This window comes from Lates calcarifer, linkage group LG5, assembly GCF_001640805.2.
Source record: "Lates calcarifer isolate ASB-BC8 linkage group LG5, TLL_Latcal_v3, whole genome shotgun sequence".
NCBI lineage: Eukaryota > Metazoa > Chordata > Actinopteri > Centropomidae > Lates > Lates calcarifer.
This window is the reverse complement of record NC_066837.1, coordinates 8,882,064-8,900,447: the sequence shown is the minus strand read 5'-3', so window position 1 is coordinate 8,900,447 and position 18,384 is coordinate 8,882,064. Positions and strand designations below refer to the sequence as shown.

Here is an 18,384-nt window from a genome sequence, read left to right as displayed (position 1 = left end):
AGTGTTGTCGCTCAGACTGGTGATAGGGGTGCTAAGATATTAAACTAAGATGGGTAATGAGGTAACCTTTATACCTGCTAAAAATGTGCATGTTAGCGTGCTGATGTTAGCATTTAGCTCAAAGCACTGTGATACAACAAGAAAAATCAGGCCTTACCTGCCTCAGTATGCACACAACTTAGCCGTGGTTTTCTCTTGTCTTGACTACTGCAGTGCCCCTCTGGTGAGCCTTCTTTCATGCACAGTGAAACCCATACAGATGATCCAGAATGCAGAAACTGGCTTTCTGGTTTTCAGGCAACCAAAATGGACACATGTCACTGCTTATTGACCTCCACTTGCTACTCATGGCTGCCTGCATCAAAGTGAAGTCAAGTACTTGAAAGGTTCTTAGAAGGAAGCTGAAACTTTGACTGGTGGCAAGGCAATTGTTCTAAAGAAGTTTTGAAGTTTAACTGAACATACATAGAATTTCTTTAAACATAAAAAAGAGCTACATGGAAAAACTATGCACAGCTAAAAGGCCCTTTGAACACAGAAAGCCAGTTGCTTATACTGGAATGAGCTGATTATGCTGTTTTCATTCTCTAGTCTGTGTCCAGTCGATAATCTATACCATCCTTCATGTTAGAGAACTTCAGAAGAGTTCCTATAGACACTCTTGTTATAGTTTTACTTGCAACAGGAGGAATTTGTAATGAAAATCTCATGCCACAAATCTACATTACATAAACAAGATTTGTTTTTTTCTGTTGTTAAGGTAAGTCTAACAATGTACTGTACCCCTGGCACCAAACAACAGAACATTTTATACTTGTCTATGTTCTTCCAGTTGAGCTAAACACAAAAGTATGTGTGAGGTAGCACCCAGTAAACAGAAATACTATATGTCTACTATCATTCTGTGTATTGTCTACTAGTTGAGGACACGTCACATTGTTTTTCAAGCTGAGTGGGAAATTAAGCAATCCATCAAAAACCTCAAACACCGGATATGAAAATCGTTTTGAAATCATTTATCATAAAATCAGCTGTCACCCTGACTGCACTTTCCCACTCCACAGCTTTTTCTCTGCCAAGTGAATGTAACCTAAATTCCTTCGGTGCATCATACAGCCTCAAGTCCCCTGAGATACAAGCCAGAGACCACAATGCAGAACTTGTTTAGAGGCCAGTACATATCTCAATAGAATGCAAATTGAGATAAATATGAAATCCAAGTCAGGATGAGAACACAGCTGTGTTTTATTTGTCACTATGCCTCCTCTTCCAAGTGACTATCAGACAGGACTATCAGATGATAATCTTTTCTCCTTGTTCTGGAGGTAAAGACAGTCCAGGGGGGAACATTGTGAGCTCACCCTTCACCTCTGATCAACATGACAAATGTTAACTGCGTCTAGAAAAATGACTGTCAGTTGGGCTGATATGTTGGGTCACTACCGATCGTTTGCGGTAAAATTAAACTCCCTCATTGCTTTTGCTATTGCTGTTTACACGTTGCATATTACTTAATTAATTTGTGTTTAATTGATCTATTTGTGTTTAATCAGATTACCACACAGCAAACCTGAGGCTATGTAATGTTAGCGCAGGAATACCATGCAGAGTACACAGAGTGCAGGAGGATTTTTTTGGGGGGGGCAGCAACTTATTTTTTGCCCCAGGTCTCCATATCATGTCATCTAGCCATGCTGAGTATTTCAGTTGTCTGCCTTATAAAGCAGTGAATGATCTCAGGCATGTATTGAACATAATTGTTCCTGCAGATCCAAATACCTCTGTGTGAGTGCCAGGGAATCTTATTGTACTCAGGACCTCCTGACCTCTCTCAGCAAATTTAGTTGCCTGATTGAGTGACAGGCAGTATTTGATAAAGATCCACAGAGCAGCTCTTGACACCAGTTGTGGGGGCTGTTGAGTTATGCACCGAGACACAGAAGCTTGTTTGGTCAGATCACCTGATACGGCGAGAGATCTCTTCCAGCACCGTGATCCTGAGGCCAAGGACCTGCTGAAATCACAAACACTGAGAGTGTGGAGCTTTTCAAAACCCACTGAGGTGCAGAAGAGAGACTGAACAGAGTCAATAAATAATTACTCACCTATCAGTGACTACATACAGGGCACACTTGGCTGGTAGGGTTCAGGGCCTGACTGTTTATTATCTTTCATGAAACTATCTGATAAAGACTTTAGCTCCTCAGCTTCCTCAGCTCAGATGTTCCCTGAGGGCAGTACATTTAGATTAACAGCAGACCAAGTGGAGCCATGTTGAATCACTTTGTATTTCTTTACTTTTCTTGGAAAAGCTAAATTCTTAGATGTTCACTGTTCCAGACAACAATAGGAAAAATATGAAATGTCTCCAAAGCCTCCCCTTACAGTAAGTAATAGAGGAAAAAACATGCAACGATGCTGGATAATGAGCTATTTTATGATCCATCTGTAAGCAGACAAAGAGAAAGATTGGGAGTCAAACACTGGAAGCCTGATAGGTGAACACATTAAAAATGTGGGCAGTGATTCAGAGGCAGAGATTTAAAGAGGCAGAGATCATCAATAGGGCTTAAAACTGACTGAAAATTTAAGATGTGGCATTGCTTTGTGGCAACAGTGAAGAACTGATTCTATTACTGTAACGAATCTGACAAGACAACTCATCAGTATTGGGATTTCTGTAAAGCCAAACCAAGCAGTGTAAAACTCAGGGCTCAAGTGTTTCTTAGATTCAAGCTGGTTCCAATACAGATGAAAGCAATGGAGAAAATGGAAATACTGCATCTTCCAGTTGCTTCTAAATGGCAAAGGATTTATATGAATGATCTGCAATGACACATGGATACAGAGAGATACATAATAAAGTATCAATAAAAAATGACTGCTAATGAAAAATGAGTAAAAACAATCTGACATATTTCACTCAATTTACTGCAGATGCTGCAAAACCAGCAGTTCATATGTGATAGTGTTGTACACTACCACATATAAATGTTTGCATAACTCTGAAGCTACTTAGGAAGATTTTTAAAGGAAACATAAGTTCAAGTTCAAGTTCAAGAGGTTAAGATGGTGCTTTTCCCATGCATAGAGGAATGTAACAGCTGATTAAAGGTACTGATGGTGGCCATGTGAAAAATGAATTCAGGAAAAAATTATCATTGGAGCCAAAATATCAGTCTATCGTGATTTTTAAAGAGGCACTTCAATTATGATATTCCATGGAAAGAGCAGCAATAAGTCTTAGTTCTGTGTGGTCCCTATCCTTGCGGTCTTATTATTGTTTTGATCCTAAGAATACTATGTTTAGTTTTATTTTTTCTCCATTAAAGCAAGAAAACCTGTCTTTGACGGCTCTTGTCACATGCACATGCAGTTCAACTCTGAGTAATTATGCAAAAAGTTTGATGTTTATAAATTTTGTGGTACTTCTGTTTCAGGTAATGGAAAAATGCGAAAATTAGAAATAAACATTATCCTTCATACAGTAATTGGCTAAATGTAGATTTGAACTCATCCAACATCCACGCCATTCATCTGTGAAAATACAGAACAAAGTTTCTTTAATGCAAGTTTGACTGCTAATTTATTCAAATTTTACATAAAGTGCTGTTTATTAACAGTGTATCCATAGTCTATAGTCAGCATACACAAAAACAATCGTGAAGGGAAAAAAACATTTCTATGCATGGGAAAAGTAAAATGACGAGAACCTGGAAAAGGTTTATGAAAATCTGCAATAATGCTGACTAGTGACAGAGAGACAATATAATCCCATGTCTTGAATCCATACAAAATGTCAATGAAGAATCCCTCATATATATTTTTTTTTTTAGTTTTGGATGATATCTTTCTAGCTAAGCAATATAATACTGACATTGAGAAGTGTCCTAGATTTAAGGGATAAAATAAGTTCTTTTCGTTATGGGATTTTATTGGCATTTTATTGGCAGAATATATTAAAGAAGAGGGGAGTAAAAAAGGGCCTGATTTCAAAACGCTGGCTTTTATTATTCCAGGAAGATAGACTTAACCACAGAACAATGTTGCCTTTCTTTAGTTATTAAAGTTAAACCAACCTTGAAAAAGTTTCCATTTAGAAGCTGCAACCAACTGCAATAACAAAGTGTTTCATTTTCTGCACATACAGACATGTTTACAGTAAAACATTCAATAATTAATTTCTGACTTGAACATCTGCTCTTATTTAAAGTACTGCATTATAAGAATATAATGCAAGGCTGAGTTCAGGCTTTTCCAGATATTAGTTTTAATTCAGAAGCAAGTTATGAAATCAACCTCAGTCTAAGCGATTAAATGAACTATATTACCTTCATATGACAATTCTGCCTGGTATCACCCCCTTGAGTCTAGACCCATGAAAGCCATGAGTCTAAAACCATTGGGAAACTGGGACAATGATGGAAATAAGTCCAGGAGTATATAGTTTTACCCCTAAAAAGAAAATGTTGTCAATAAACCTAAATTAAAACCAAACTGTGCAGTGTCCCTTATGGTCCCATAAAATACTGAGGGAAAGTACCTTCAGGTAGTGAACGGAAGATGGAACTGTATATCACAGATAAACTTAGTTCAGTTCTGTCTACACCTGTATTTCTGCCTCTAACAGGCTTGCAGTGAGAGGCCCTGAGTCAAGTCTGATCCCCCCTACCCCAGTCTCAGAGACAACTGGTGAGGCATTGGGGGTCCTCATGGTGAGAGAAGACAGTGATGGGGAGAAATTTGGCGTCATGGCTGAAGGGGTAAGTCCAGTGTTCCTGGCTAAGGGGGAATATGCATATTTGCGGCAAGAGGGCTTCCTGCTCAGGCTTGGCACACGCCCCAGCTTTCGCGGAGGTACAGTTCTGATGCCAGGCTGAGCCACTCCTGTTATTAGAGGCGGTGGGTACATTAAACAGCTTGACTCTGCTGCTAAGTCCTCACGGCCACCTTGGAGCTCCTCATCAGGGAGCATCCCAATATCGGTGAAGACGGCGGCCAGAGTCTGGAAGCGTGGCTCCCAGTCCAACAGGTAGTCCCAGCTGTAGCTGCCCTGCAGCTGCTCCTCTAGACACACCAGCGAAGAGAGAGAATCGGCTGAGCCGTGGTTTTCGGGGAGGGGAGCGTACCCTTTTGTCCCCATATGCTCCTCCAAATCTCTTACCCTAAGTATTGCAGGAAGTAGCCCCTCACCTCCCCCCTCCTCTTTGAAGTGATGGAGGCTTTCTGTGCTAGCCATTCCTGAGACTAAACATTTATTGACTGATAAAAGATGCTCCGGCCCTACATTGATAGAGTGGCAGGAGATGTTATCTCCAGGTAAGGCAGCATCTGGGATGTCGGTGGACTGGGTGACTTTGACAGATTCGTCTCTTTTACGGCAGGGGTATTCATTAATCCACTTGATCTCCTGGTCCTCAGCTGTCTCACCTTCTGCTGATCCACGGCCACTCGAGTCTGACGGATTATACGGCTTTGATATGTCCCTCTTGGTCACCAAGATGCTGGGTCGTTTCATCTCCTGCAGAGAGATGGCACTTTGTGTTTGGCCATTGGATCTACTGAATGAGCCTGTGCTGTGGTTCAAGTTTGCAGCAATGGCAGCTGCCTTTTTGATTGCGGCTTCTTTGATCTTGAACCTGAGAACCATGCCCACGAAAATGACGAGGATTAGGAGGAACATGGTGAGTGAGACACTCAGACTGAGCATATGCGCATCAATAGGGAACCCCTGTGAGTGCTTCTGCTGAGCTGGAGATATTGACGAAAACCGAGCACGTGGTAGATCTGGAGCCCAGTCTGGGACTACCTGCAGATACAACCAGCTCCACCATGTCCTCACTGGCATGGCCTCTTCTGCGAAACACAGGACCTGTTACAAAGATAGCACCAATTGTTTTGTTTATTGAGAAAAATGGTGATGAGTTCACAAGGGAGTACTCCACTATCCCATCCACCCCTCCATCATGGTCCATTGCCATCACGTAACCAACTGTCTCTCCAGCCTTCACGTTTTCTGGCAGGAGGAAGTGGTACTGCTTCTGGGTGAAGATGGGACTGAACTCATCCACTCCCTTGATGTTCACCTGCACTCTCACCGTGGCTGCTTTGTCACCTTTGTCCCTGGCTTCCACTAAAAAGCAATACTCGCTCTCACGTTCAAAATCAAATGTCTGCCTGGTGTGAATGTCGCCTGTTAGGGGGTCAATGGCAAAGGCCTCCTTCCTCTCAGGGCTGCCACTGCCATAGTCCATGAAGCAAGAAGATAGAATCGAGTAGGTGAGCTGGCCATAGGGGCCTAAGTCATTGTCGACAGCATGAACTGAACAGGTGTGGGTAAATGCCGGGAGGTTCTCCAACACAGAACAGTTAATGGTAGAGAACATGAAGTATGGAGTGTTGTCGTTTTCATCCAGCACTGTGATGAATACAACTGTAAAAGCAACATTATGTTCTTCAGAAGATTCGCCGCCATCAGATGCTCTGATAGTGACAGTGTATTTTGAGTCTTCCTCATAATCAAGTGGGTGGTTGACCACCAAAACGCCAGACTGAGGGTCGAGCTTGAGGTGACCTTTGCTGTTCCCAGAGACAATGTCATAGTGCAACAGGCCATTGGTTCCCAGGTCAGGATCTTGAGCAGTCACCTGGACTAACCTGGTACCTACTTGGCTGTTTTCGCTCACATGCGCATGGTACTCTGAACTCGAAAAAATAGGGGCATTGTCATTGCAGTCTGTCACCGTTATCATAACAACGGCAGAGCTGTTCAGTGGAGGCGTTCCTCGGTCAGATACACTCACTGTTAGTGCGTAGCTCTCCGTGGTCTCACGGTCTAAAGGGTTACAAAGAACAAGTTTTCCTAAATTCTTCATTTGATTCTCAACTTGAATCATTTTTACTTCCAGACAGAATCGCCTCTCCTCATTTCCCCTGATGATGGCGTAGTCTAAATGGGTATTTTCTGGGCTCCAGTCCTTATCCTCTGCAGACAGCGTCAGGAGGGTGGTGTCTGTGGGGGTGTCTTCTGGGACAGTGAGGGTGTAGATGTCCTGGTGGAACAAAGGTGCGTGGTCGTTGGTGTCTAGAATCAGTATGTCTATGGAGGTGATAGTGGAGTGTACAGGATCGCCTCCATCTCTTGCCTCAACCAGGAGATGAATCAGATTGTTGTTTGTGATGGCCTTTAGGGGCTTATTGGTGAAAACAGACCCTGCAAGACAAAAACATGTTGAGTACACATGAGTAAATGTTTTTCTTTACCTGAAAAAGAAGTTACCAATTGATCCAATGACTGTGTAATGTGAAAGGAGTTGTTTACAGTGAAGAACCAGTTGACTGTGTGCTAAATTCTCTTTAAAGTGAAGATAACCATTGGTGTAAGATTTTATGTGTTAGCTAGTTAGTTAATGTTCTTACTTACAAGAAAACTCTTGTTAAAGGAGCCTTAAATATGCACTTGATACAACATGTATGAGATTGTGCTAAAAGACTGAGGCTAAAGCTACATATACCAGCAAAAGGTCAGTATTCATGAAAGATGAGGACCCATGTAGGAGAAATGGAAATAAAGAAACAGCACTGTTATTATGTCTGTAGTCCTTGTATAAAAATCTAAGACCAGACATGACCCCATTCAGATGCTTGGCTCTTATTGGGCAATCACTGTTGGAGGGAGCAATTAAGCTTTAACCTTTCAACCTCTGTAGTTCCCTCTAGGTCTATGGAATTCAGGTCAGGGTCAGATCAGGTGGCCAGAAACCTACGCACTAAATGAATGCTAATGCTAAGCTCTTGGTCTGCTGGATGTGAAACATTTTGCTAAAAAGTTTGTCATAACAACTTCACAAAGTGATTGTGAATCAAATATCAATTGATATATCCGTTACTAAAACCTATTACAATTTATCCAAATATTACATAGCAGCCTGTCAGTCAAATCACTGTCTTTTTTTAAAATCTTACATAGTAGAGAAACGTTGGGAGAGACTTGGTCTCAACAATGTAAAGCTATTAAACTCCTTCCAATTGACTTAACAGATGGTTTAACAAATATACAGATTGTTCCTGGATTTGTTTCTCTTCAGAAAAATAACTATAAAACATGTCAGCTTGTATGACAATATATTGAGAGTTAAATCAAAATTGCCCTTCTCATTAGACACCATAATGCAACATCATTTCCTGTGGGACAATTCTTAATGAATTCCATGTGCAGACTGTAAGAGCAAATTTTCCTCTTGGATGACAATGAAGTGTTTGTTCATCCAATTCATTATTTCACTTCACTGCCTGCTTAAACTTTTCTCCATGATGACTTTATTAATTCTGAGGCCTTGCTCTAAAGCAGCACCATTATTGTTTGTGAAACATATAGGCATGGAGAAACTCAGAGGCACAGCACTACAAAAAGCACCACTTAAAATTTTTGGATTCTAGTTAGAGAGCTTTAGTCAACGTTGATGCAAATTTCACTTTTCATTAGTGCTCTTCACCACAAAACAGGGTAAATACATTTCTCTGATATTAAACTTTGGGGTTCAAACATGGTAGACGTCCATAAATCACTCATGTGTGGAAAAGACTGGAGAGGACTGAGGAGTGCTGGTTTGGTTTCAGCTCTGTAGGATTTATCTTCTCTCTTGGGTTTAGGGATTTTTAAAAGGAAGATAATAGGATAGGCATGACTCCTTTGAAGCACTTTATCCAAGACTTCAAAAATATAAACAATGGTGAAATATAGTGCTACTGGCAGAATGAAAGCTCTCAGTAACCTCTGATATTGTATGCTGAGCTGCTCATAACAAGGCAAAGACTTTCTCTGTGCCCTTTTCTTTGGCATGGGCTCCTTAAACTATGCCAAAAAAACAGATTTTAATGGAGAGAATAAGAAGGATGAATATGAAAATCAGACCAGCAGAAAGTCATAAGTCATGAAACTTGTTAAGATTTAAGAAATATCTTTTACAGATGAACTACGCTACATTTTTGGATTTTTTTTTTTTTTTGGTGACTTCTTAACCTCCTAACCACCTTTTATATATATATATATATATATATTATATATATATATATATATATATATACACACACACACACACACACACACACACACACACACACACACACATATATATATATATATACATACATACACATACAGCATTTTTTTGCTGGCAGTGACATTTATATCAGAGCTGTTAGATGATTTATTTTCCAGCAGTTAAAATGTCCTTACCATTGTCTGGCTGGATGTAAAAGCCTTGTAAAGGAGATGAAAGCAGTCTGTATGTTATCCTGCCATTGAGTCCAGAGTCTCTGTCAGTGGCTGACACTGACACAACTAGCATATCTGCTGAGACCAACTCTGACAGCTCCACCTGGAAGAAAAAAAGAATAATGAGTCACATCTCCAGCAAAATCACAGTAGCATTTCAGGTGCATTTCTTCAAAAAGGCATAACTTAAAATGGGTTTGTAATTGTGACAAATACTATTTAACTGTTGAAAAAGCGATTTATTTATTCTTCACGAATAAGCATTTTTGAGAACAACCTTTGGGTTGCCAAGTTTGAAAAAATTGGTTGGCATAAAGCCCCCTCCAGCTGAATTTAGTTGATACTATAATTCATCAGGAAGACTTTCCAGGTGGACGTTTACTTAACAATACAAAACATGTATTACTGACATGGAAAAAGAATTTTTAACCACACACCTGGTTCTTTATTAAGTGAGAACCTTGGGAACCTTTATTAAAGGGGCACTCCACAAATTTTACACATTACATTTTGTTTACTTGTCATGTGACTGACCTATGCTAAGAACTAATAGTCAGGATATTTCAACCTGTGCTGCTTTGATTTTCAAAATTAGTTTGTAAATTGGTCTCTTCTAAGTTCCACAACTTAATGGACAGACAGAGTACCTCTTTAATAACTTTATTAAGTTATCGGGTCTGCAGTTAATGCAAGTTATCAATAAACGGTCACAAGTTTCACAGGCTAAGTTATGCTGAAGGAAAATGTGCACCAGACACATGGATATTTTACAACCTAGCAACCCAAAAGTTATCCTCATAAATCTCTAACAACATGTATCTAATGTGTGTCTCTTGGCTTGGTGACTGCAACCAAGCATAGATTTTTTTACTGAGAAATATATCATCTGTACCTGGTAGGAGACCTGGGTGAAGACCGGAGCATTGTCATTGACGTCAAGCACTTGAACTCTAACCTCCCCAGAGGTCTGGTGGAGGGAGTCAGATGCCCAAACAGTCAGAGTGTACTCTGTTTGCTCCTCGTAGTCCAAAGCTTGTGTTAGAGTAACCACACCAGTATACCGGTCAATAGCAAAGGGACTATTTGTGCTACTGTTGTCTGAAAAACTGTAGGTGATAGTTGAGCTCAGGTCCACATCATTTGCAGTCACCATGGTGACCATGTAACCTGCTGGCAGATCTACAGAAAAACAGAAGTTGTCAAGACAGGAGCACATAGAGACAGAGAACACAGTTTTTAGATCCTGGTGAATATCATTAAAACTGTGTGCAGGGCAGTGAGGTTTGATCTTACTCTCTGCTATAACCACAGGCTCCATGGGGGGAATAGCAGGGCTGTTGTCGTTGACGTCCACTACTTGGACCCTGATGGTGGCAGTGCTGCTGAGTGGAGGGTTCCCCCTGTCTGCCGCCTGCAGAACTAGCCTACAATATAAAGGGAGTAAACAAATAATAGTAATTAATCAAAATGCATATCATGGATAGCATATTACTGTATTATACCAGGTTGGAAATTTACCCTTTATCAATAATTTTCATCTCAATAATTTTAACTATTAACTACATTCTAAAACTACAGATTAAAATTTTATTTGACTATTTTCAATTTATCACTGTTGTACTCCACAGTCCACAGCTATAACTGAACCAGGAAGATACTTCATTTGATTAGTTTGATCTCTTTTACCTATGTAGGTCTTTCCTATGAAAAAGAATGAATGAATCTGCTGGGTGCCAATGGGGCCCATTTCGTCAGAATTGCAAGACGCGAGGTGTGATTTACAGTTTTTTCTGTGAAAACCTACTTAGTTACAGAAGCTAGGAAGTGGGACATTAACTCTATTTTATCAGTAGAACCATTATTAAACTGATATAACTAGTTGTTCTTTAAATGCCATAAAAAAGATTACTCGTTGCTGTTCAGTGTGTGAGTTTGGCATACTTGTATGATGGAGTGATCTCACGGTCCAGTAAAACATTGGTAGCAAGGATCCCTCGCACAGAGTCCAAGATAAATGCGTCATTATGGTTACCAGACACAATGGAGTATTCCATCTGCCCATTCATCCCGCTGTCAGCATCAGATGCAAACACCTGAAAATATGGGATGTGGTCAGTATTAATGAGACCACCAGTTAGTGCCATAAAATACATGATATGCTTGCTTGATGTTTCTAATGTCAAAGAGGCTTAAATATTGAGAGTATACCTGCATAATGTAGGTGTTGTGCACTTGCCCCTCCCACACAGCTGTTCTGTAACTGCTGTGTTCAAACAGTGGCGCATTGTCGTTGATGTCCAGCAGGGTGATGGCGACCCTGCAGTGAGCCGTCTGAAGCCCGTTGTCAGCCAGCACCACCAGCTGGATCTGGGGGTTCACCTCGAAGTCCAGAGAGTTATCTTTCTGCACCCGGATCTCACCTGCATGAGACAGAAAGATGGAAAGGTGAGCCCCAGAAAACTGCACTTCCAGCAACACTGACAATCAGGGCCAAAGTGGAAAGTTTAATATTCAATAATATATCCCAAGTTATGAGATTAATATTTGAATAAATTCTTTACTTTGCTCCTTGGTCTTGTAAAGCCCCCCTTTTTTATCAGATCAGGGGAAAATGAAGGGAAAGAAGTGGAAAGGAAAATATAACTTTTGATCCATTAAAAATGTGTCGACAGAAATGCTTTTAGGTTCAAATTTTTGTGGAAACCCAAAAATTCAGTAAGTAGAACGTTGTGTATTTAAGTGCCTGTGTCTGTATCTACTTCATTACTTCATGTAGACATGAACCCAAAAACAGACATGGGCTAAAACATGATAAAATCAGGCAGGCAACAATTATAATTCTTTAGGAAATACAGACAAAGATGGAAAATCAGAGCCTAAAATGGTTTGGTTCAAAACTCTCATTGGTCAGACATAAACAATGATGAGGACTTGAAATCAAAAGTTACTTTCTGGATGCTTTAGCGGAAAATAAAATGGATGAGTGGATGAGAATTTGTGCTATTAGCATAACTTAAATGATGTAACGATGCATGACTGTCCTGCAAATGCATAACAAGAATGCAGTCTGTTAATCATAACCAGAGAACTGAACTTGGGATGGACAGCAAGAAAACTGAGATGCTTTTGTTTCAGATGCTTTATATGTTTCTTACCTGTGTGACGGTTAATGGAGAAGATGTGATTCTCATTGCCACTAAATATTGTGTAGGTGATCCTTTGTCTGCTGTTTGTTTGGTCACTTGCCTCTACTTTTGCAATCCAAGTGCCTTGACAAAAAGAAAGTGAAAAGTTTGGTAAGGGTTCTTATTTGCATCAAGCGAAAACAGTAGGAATAGAGGTAGTAAAGACCTACCAGCTCTACTGTTCTCCTTGACAGTAGTGTTGTACACTTTGTTTGTGAACTGAAGTCCTTCATGTTCTCCCTTCAGGTGGATAAAAACCAAACAGGTGGAGGTCAGAGCAGGTCGTCCTCGGTCTGAAACCACAACCTGCAGCTTCCTCCCTGAGAAACCTGCTCTCACACGTCTCCTCAGTGAAATCTCTCCTGTCTCAGTGTTGATGTCAAACAGGTTTTCCTCATCAAACAGCATAAAATGTATTGTCCCATTCTCACCCTGGTCGCCATCAGTTGCCGTCACCGTGGTAATTATCTCATTTGGTAGAGTCCTCATGGAAACCCATGCATTTATGGGATTCTGGTCACAGACTGGTATGTTGTCGTTGACGTCCTCCACTTGTATGGTCACAGATGCCATGGAGCTCAGGGGTCCCTGAGTGCAGCCGTCAGTAGCCACAGCTCTGAGGGTGTACTGAGCCCTGGTCTCTCTGTCCAGAGCCCTGGTGGTGCGGATCACTCCGGTGAAACTGTCCACAGAGAAAGCCCCCTGGCTGCTGTCCTCTGTCAGAGAGTATGTTATATCACCATTGGACCCCTCATCAGGATCAAAGGCGCTAACATGCAGGACCTCAGCTCCAACAGGTAGGCCCTCGCTGATGGAGGCGTGGTAACTCTCATGGGTGAAAGATGGGATGTTATCGTTCTGGTCTAGCAGCACCAGCTGGAGTTGGGTGGAGGAGCTGAGCGGGGTAGGGCCATAGTCACGGGCCTGTATGTTGAGTGTGTAATTCTGCCTGTCCTCACGGTCAAGGACCTGCGTGGTGCTGAGAGCACCTGTGTGACTGTTGATGGTGAAGCGGCCTCTGTAGTCCTCACCTAAAGACAATCAAAGATGTAGTGACAACCAAGCAGTGGATAGAGATGAAAGAATAATTCCAGTTTGTCACAAATTGAGTCTTACTTTTCTAGATTTGCCCATAAGTTTCATACATTAAGGAAACACTGACTGAAAGTGCTTGATGTAAAGAGCATTATCTGTGTTCCTTACCTAGTATGGAGTAATGTATAGTTCCATTTTCCCCATGGTCTGGATCAGAGGCCTGAGCGGTGTGGATGACTCCAGGGGGCAGGTTTTCTGGCAGGCTGATCTGGAAGGATGAATGCATGAACTCTGGAGGGTTGTCGTTGTCGTCCAGCACAGAGCACTGCACTGTGGCTGTGCCCGAAAGAGGCCGCGTGCTGCTGTCGCGAGCTTGGACTGAAGACAGGAATCGAAAGGAATTCACACGTATTTTTGATAATAGACCTTAATTTTGATTGTCATGTGAAATCAGCTATCGAAGTGGTATCTGCTGTTTCACACCAATTTGAAAATTTGAAAATCTGATCTGGATTTTTTCTGCAAATAACTTGAAAACTTTATATATTTATGTTTTAGTACTTAATAACCACCAGGAGTCCATTTCAAACAGCAGTTTATATAGATTTTTTTTTAGGTATTCTGTCCTTTTTAGACAGGTCATAACAGAGGTGCAAACAAAAAATGGTGCGAAAGAGAAAGGGAAGTACGACACAAAAAAGGTCCTTGGTCATTGAACCGCAAACATTGTCTCACAATCAAGTACAGTCAGACAATCTATAAGACCTTGGGTCCTGCTCTCAGCATAGAGGTATTTTGAGCTAAGTGCTAACATCAGCATGTTAAGATGCTCAGTGATGACGTGGTAATGTTCAGTAGTTTTAATGTTACCTATATTCACAATCTTAGTTTAGTGTGTTGGCATGCTAATATTTGATAATTAGCATTGAACATGAAGTGCAGCTGAGGCTGATGGGAATGTCATTCTGCAGGTATTTGGTCATAAACCAAAATGGTAATACACCATATGTAATGAAAGCATAAGTAATACATGCAGCAGTGCAAGGAAAAATACAGTTTTGCTCAGTAGTCTCAGCATTGAAACACAGCAATGAGTCAGTCTTATTGGTTCCATCTCTGCAGACCAAAGACCTTTCATAGCAGTAAAGGGGAAAAAAAAAAACCTGTCAACATAAAGTATACTGCGACGGCTTTTAATACTTGCTGAAAAGAACTTGGTATTTCATTTCTTTCCAAATTCATGTGCAGCCAGAGAAAATTGTCCCCACAGATTTCGGTATTTCCCAATAAGCCCTGCGTGATTCTGGCACAACTTCAAGACATTCAGGCTTTCCTACTATTATATTTTGTTATTAAATTTAATTGTTCATCATACTGCTGACTGTACAAACATTATGATAAAACATCTGAAAGCAGTTTATCACTGAGTGCTGCTGAATAGTTTGAATGTAATTACCGTGTATGCCCATGAGAGAGGGAAAGCAAACACTTCAAAAGGCTCAGGGTGCAGCAGTGCAGTCAGCAGAGGTTAGATATACTGAACATCAGCCTGTGAAAACTCTATTGTTTCCTTAACATAAATCAATCTGTGTTCATACAGAAGGCAGACCTCAAATTCTTTATGAGTTTGGCTGTGAAGCTCGACAAGAGAGAAGTTAGAGAGTCAGAAACAGAGAGGGGTAAAGAATGAGAACAATGTCCATATTTGATAGAGACTGCAGAAGACAACTTTATGTTTTATTTTAGCTTACTTTTAATTTTTCAGATATTAGACATTTTTATTGCCCTTGATTTGGAAGATATGAATATTGACTTAAATGTGTGGGCAGACAGGAGCACTGTGCAAAGAGCAGAAGCGCAGACTTTCAAGTCGTCTGTTATGGCTGTGCTTGTGTCCTCAATGTTGCATCAAAAAGTGACAGTTCATTAGAAGACATTTATCAGAGATGTCCTCCAGGAAAATCCTGATCACAGCCACTGATAATGTACTGATCAATGTGGCCTTTAAAGTTGTATCACCTCAATGAACACACTAACTTCAGCCTGGTGTCTGACCTGCCATCCAACAGGGAGTTTTTCCCCACACACATCAGCACTGGACTGTGACTGATTGGGCTGCCACAATTATTTCCATTTTTACCCCCCCGATGCAACATGTTGCTCTGATTAATAACTGGGTGCTGAACATATGAGAAATGAACACTCACCTTCTGAGCTGAATACAGCAAATCGTACACATCTCATTGTGTTGCTACTAGAAGACTCATTAGGTACTCGTTTCATGAGTTTTTAAATGTGCTTTAATATTCTGCCTCAAATTTAAAACTGCAGCTTGATGCAGTTGATCAGACCAGATCCCAGGAGTGGCTAACTCTTGATACCTCACAGCTAAATTCTGAATTTGCTAAGGCTGTCGTCCACCACAAACCAACTTTTACTCTTGGATTAACTTAAACTTTCAATGCCAAACATTTTTAGAGCTGTGTGTGGTTGTTTGTATGTGCTTGTGTGTGACTGGCTGTGTTTTGTTGCATCTTATTTCTCCCTTGCAAAACAGATCTTGATTTCAATGAGACTACTGTGCCTGATTAAATAAAGATTAAAATAACATATATAGTGCTCATTACCACTGCTCATTTCCATGAAGCTTAATAAGCCTAAAATTATATTTATAAAAGTTAAAAGTTGGATATATCCACCAAAAATAAGTATAATTGTTAAAGTATAATTTTCAACAATCATGAATGTTACCACCTTTTGATTGTTACTCCTGCTCACCGTGTTGTTCTGTTACTGCTGTGTCTCTCAGCTCTGAGAGGTTTTAACTGTGAGTGTATTTATGTGCATGAAGAGCAGCGGGTTGTTTGTTCATGTGATCTTACCCCTGAGGGTATAATGTTGCTGCTGCTCTCTGTCCAGGTAGGAGGTGGTAGTGATGAGACCGGTGTAAGGGTTGATGCTGAAGAGCTCGTAGCCTGGGCCCGGCAGCAGACTGTACCACACCACAGCGTTCTCCTCTGAGGGACAGACACAGGACGGATAATGCTCATTTTAAAGAGTACAAGGAAAACTACTAAAACTAGGCAAAAAGAACATTAATTATAATTATTAGAGACACCTCTGAATATAATGCACTCCAGTGCAACACCATCTAACTTTGACCTAAATGCTAAAACATATAATTTAATTAACACTTCACAACAGTGTCAAACAGACAAACAAAAAACATAATAAGCATGATGCATTACAAGTGTATGTTTTGAGTTTATTTATTTATTGTTTATATATTAAGTTTTGGCTTATTCTAGATATCCTGTTTCCATATTCATTAGAAATCTGAAAATTATTTTTAAAAAAAATACACATGACAAATATTCATTTCTTTTAAATCATGAGCTGTTTTATATCCAGAATTTTTCAAATAATGTCCATGTTTTTGATCAAAGCAAACATTTTTTCTTCTTTAAATCTTTCAGTCCAGAGGTTCAGCTTAGCACCTCATCAGTTGAGCTCATGTTTCTTACCTTCCTCCCTCTCACAAAAACCTTATCTGATTGTCAAACTGAAAACAGAAGCACGAGTTAGGAATCACACACCATAATGTGTCACCTTTAAAAACTGACAAAAGACATGACCTCTGTCTGAGCCCTTCACAGTGCTCATCGGGCTCAGCTGTAATAGGTCTTCTAATCTTCTATTTTTTATTTTAAGTTATGGTGGTGAATCTTAGTTTTGTCTATCAACTGCTATAAAGCAACATGTTTTTCATCCTTTCAGTAGAAGATCTTTAGAGAAATTGTCAAGAGAGCAAAAGCAAGTGGAAAGTAGGAGTGTCCCCTGTTTACTTGAGCTAGACACTGAACAGATGTAGTGTTTGTGGATATAAGACAATTTGAGAGCTCACAGGATGACAGGTAGAAAATTAAATAAGAAAGAAATACTTTGTACTGAGCAAATCCCTGTGAAAACTGTTAACAACTTGATCTGTGGATGTTTTATGTGATTTGTCTGGAGGTGAGTGAGAAGGTGTTTTGAGTAAACCAACCCTCTCTGCTGATGTATTGCTGTAATAACATTAAAGCCAATGCTTCTATAATTGAACTGACTCCCAATTTATTAGAAAAGGTGTTTTAATCAATCTAAAAAGTCTGTTGAATGAACGGTTAAGGATGCCAAAATGCTGCACAGAATGATTGAGATTACCTTTTGTGCCCAAAGCTGTGAAACATATGAATCACATGTTTTGTGAAACAGGGGTTGCATTTTTGGCATAACTTTAATTACAAATATATTGTATTGTACAGCACTAAATCATCAGCCTGTTATTTATGATGTGTTGCGTGTCAGTGTAGCACTGCCAGTGGCAGTGGATCTTTCATATGTTGTCATCAGCATGTCCTGATGCAAATGTGTACATGGTAAGTCACATCTTACCATGAAAGTTCACCATGAATGATAAAATTGCATCTGTTTCCTTTTGACCCCAAAGACAGAACGGTTATTCTTAAAAACAAAAGTCCCACTGAACACATGAACATTTGCTCAACGAAGTGAAACTCAGGACGTGCAGAGTGATACAAAGGTTAGCTGTCACACTCGTTGATATTGCTCATCTCCCCTGACTGACTCCAACACATGGAAACTGGATACAGGGACCAACACAGGCACAAAACAATGGTCATCTTTGGGGAGCACTGGATGGAAAAAAAAATAAGGCAGTGCAAATGATCATCAAATGAGACTGGTGGGAGAGCCGGTCGAGCTGCCAGAGGAGGTGATTTGAGGAGACAGATGAAAACACGGCGCCTATTGGCACAGATGGCTTGGATTATGGAAATCATCATGAGACAGGACCTTTCAATTCTCCCAGAGGAGCTGTGTTGCTTG

The 18,384-nt window shown here is 40.4% G+C and overlaps 1 protein-coding gene across 1 annotated transcript in view; it reads right to left on the bottom strand.

Annotated features, from left to right (window-relative positions):
* Nucleotides 1–3,985: 3,985 nt before the first annotated feature.
* dchs2 (dachsous cadherin-related 2) overlaps nucleotides 3,986–18,384 on the bottom strand; it is a 29,651-nt gene continuing 15,252 nt past the window's right edge. The window contains 11 exon segments of the mRNA XM_018703219.2: nucleotides 3,986–5,719; nucleotides 5,721–7,213; nucleotides 9,239–9,380; nucleotides 10,170–10,456; nucleotides 10,571–10,701; nucleotides 11,219–11,370; nucleotides 11,486–11,697; nucleotides 12,433–12,546; nucleotides 12,633–13,493; nucleotides 13,666–13,875; nucleotides 16,380–16,514. Coding sequence (XP_018558735.1) covers nucleotides 4,604–5,719; nucleotides 5,721–7,213; nucleotides 9,239–9,380; nucleotides 10,170–10,456; nucleotides 10,571–10,701; nucleotides 11,219–11,370; nucleotides 11,486–11,697; nucleotides 12,433–12,546; nucleotides 12,633–13,493; nucleotides 13,666–13,875; nucleotides 16,380–16,514 — 4,853 coding nt within the window. The 3' untranslated portion in view covers nucleotides 3,986–4,603.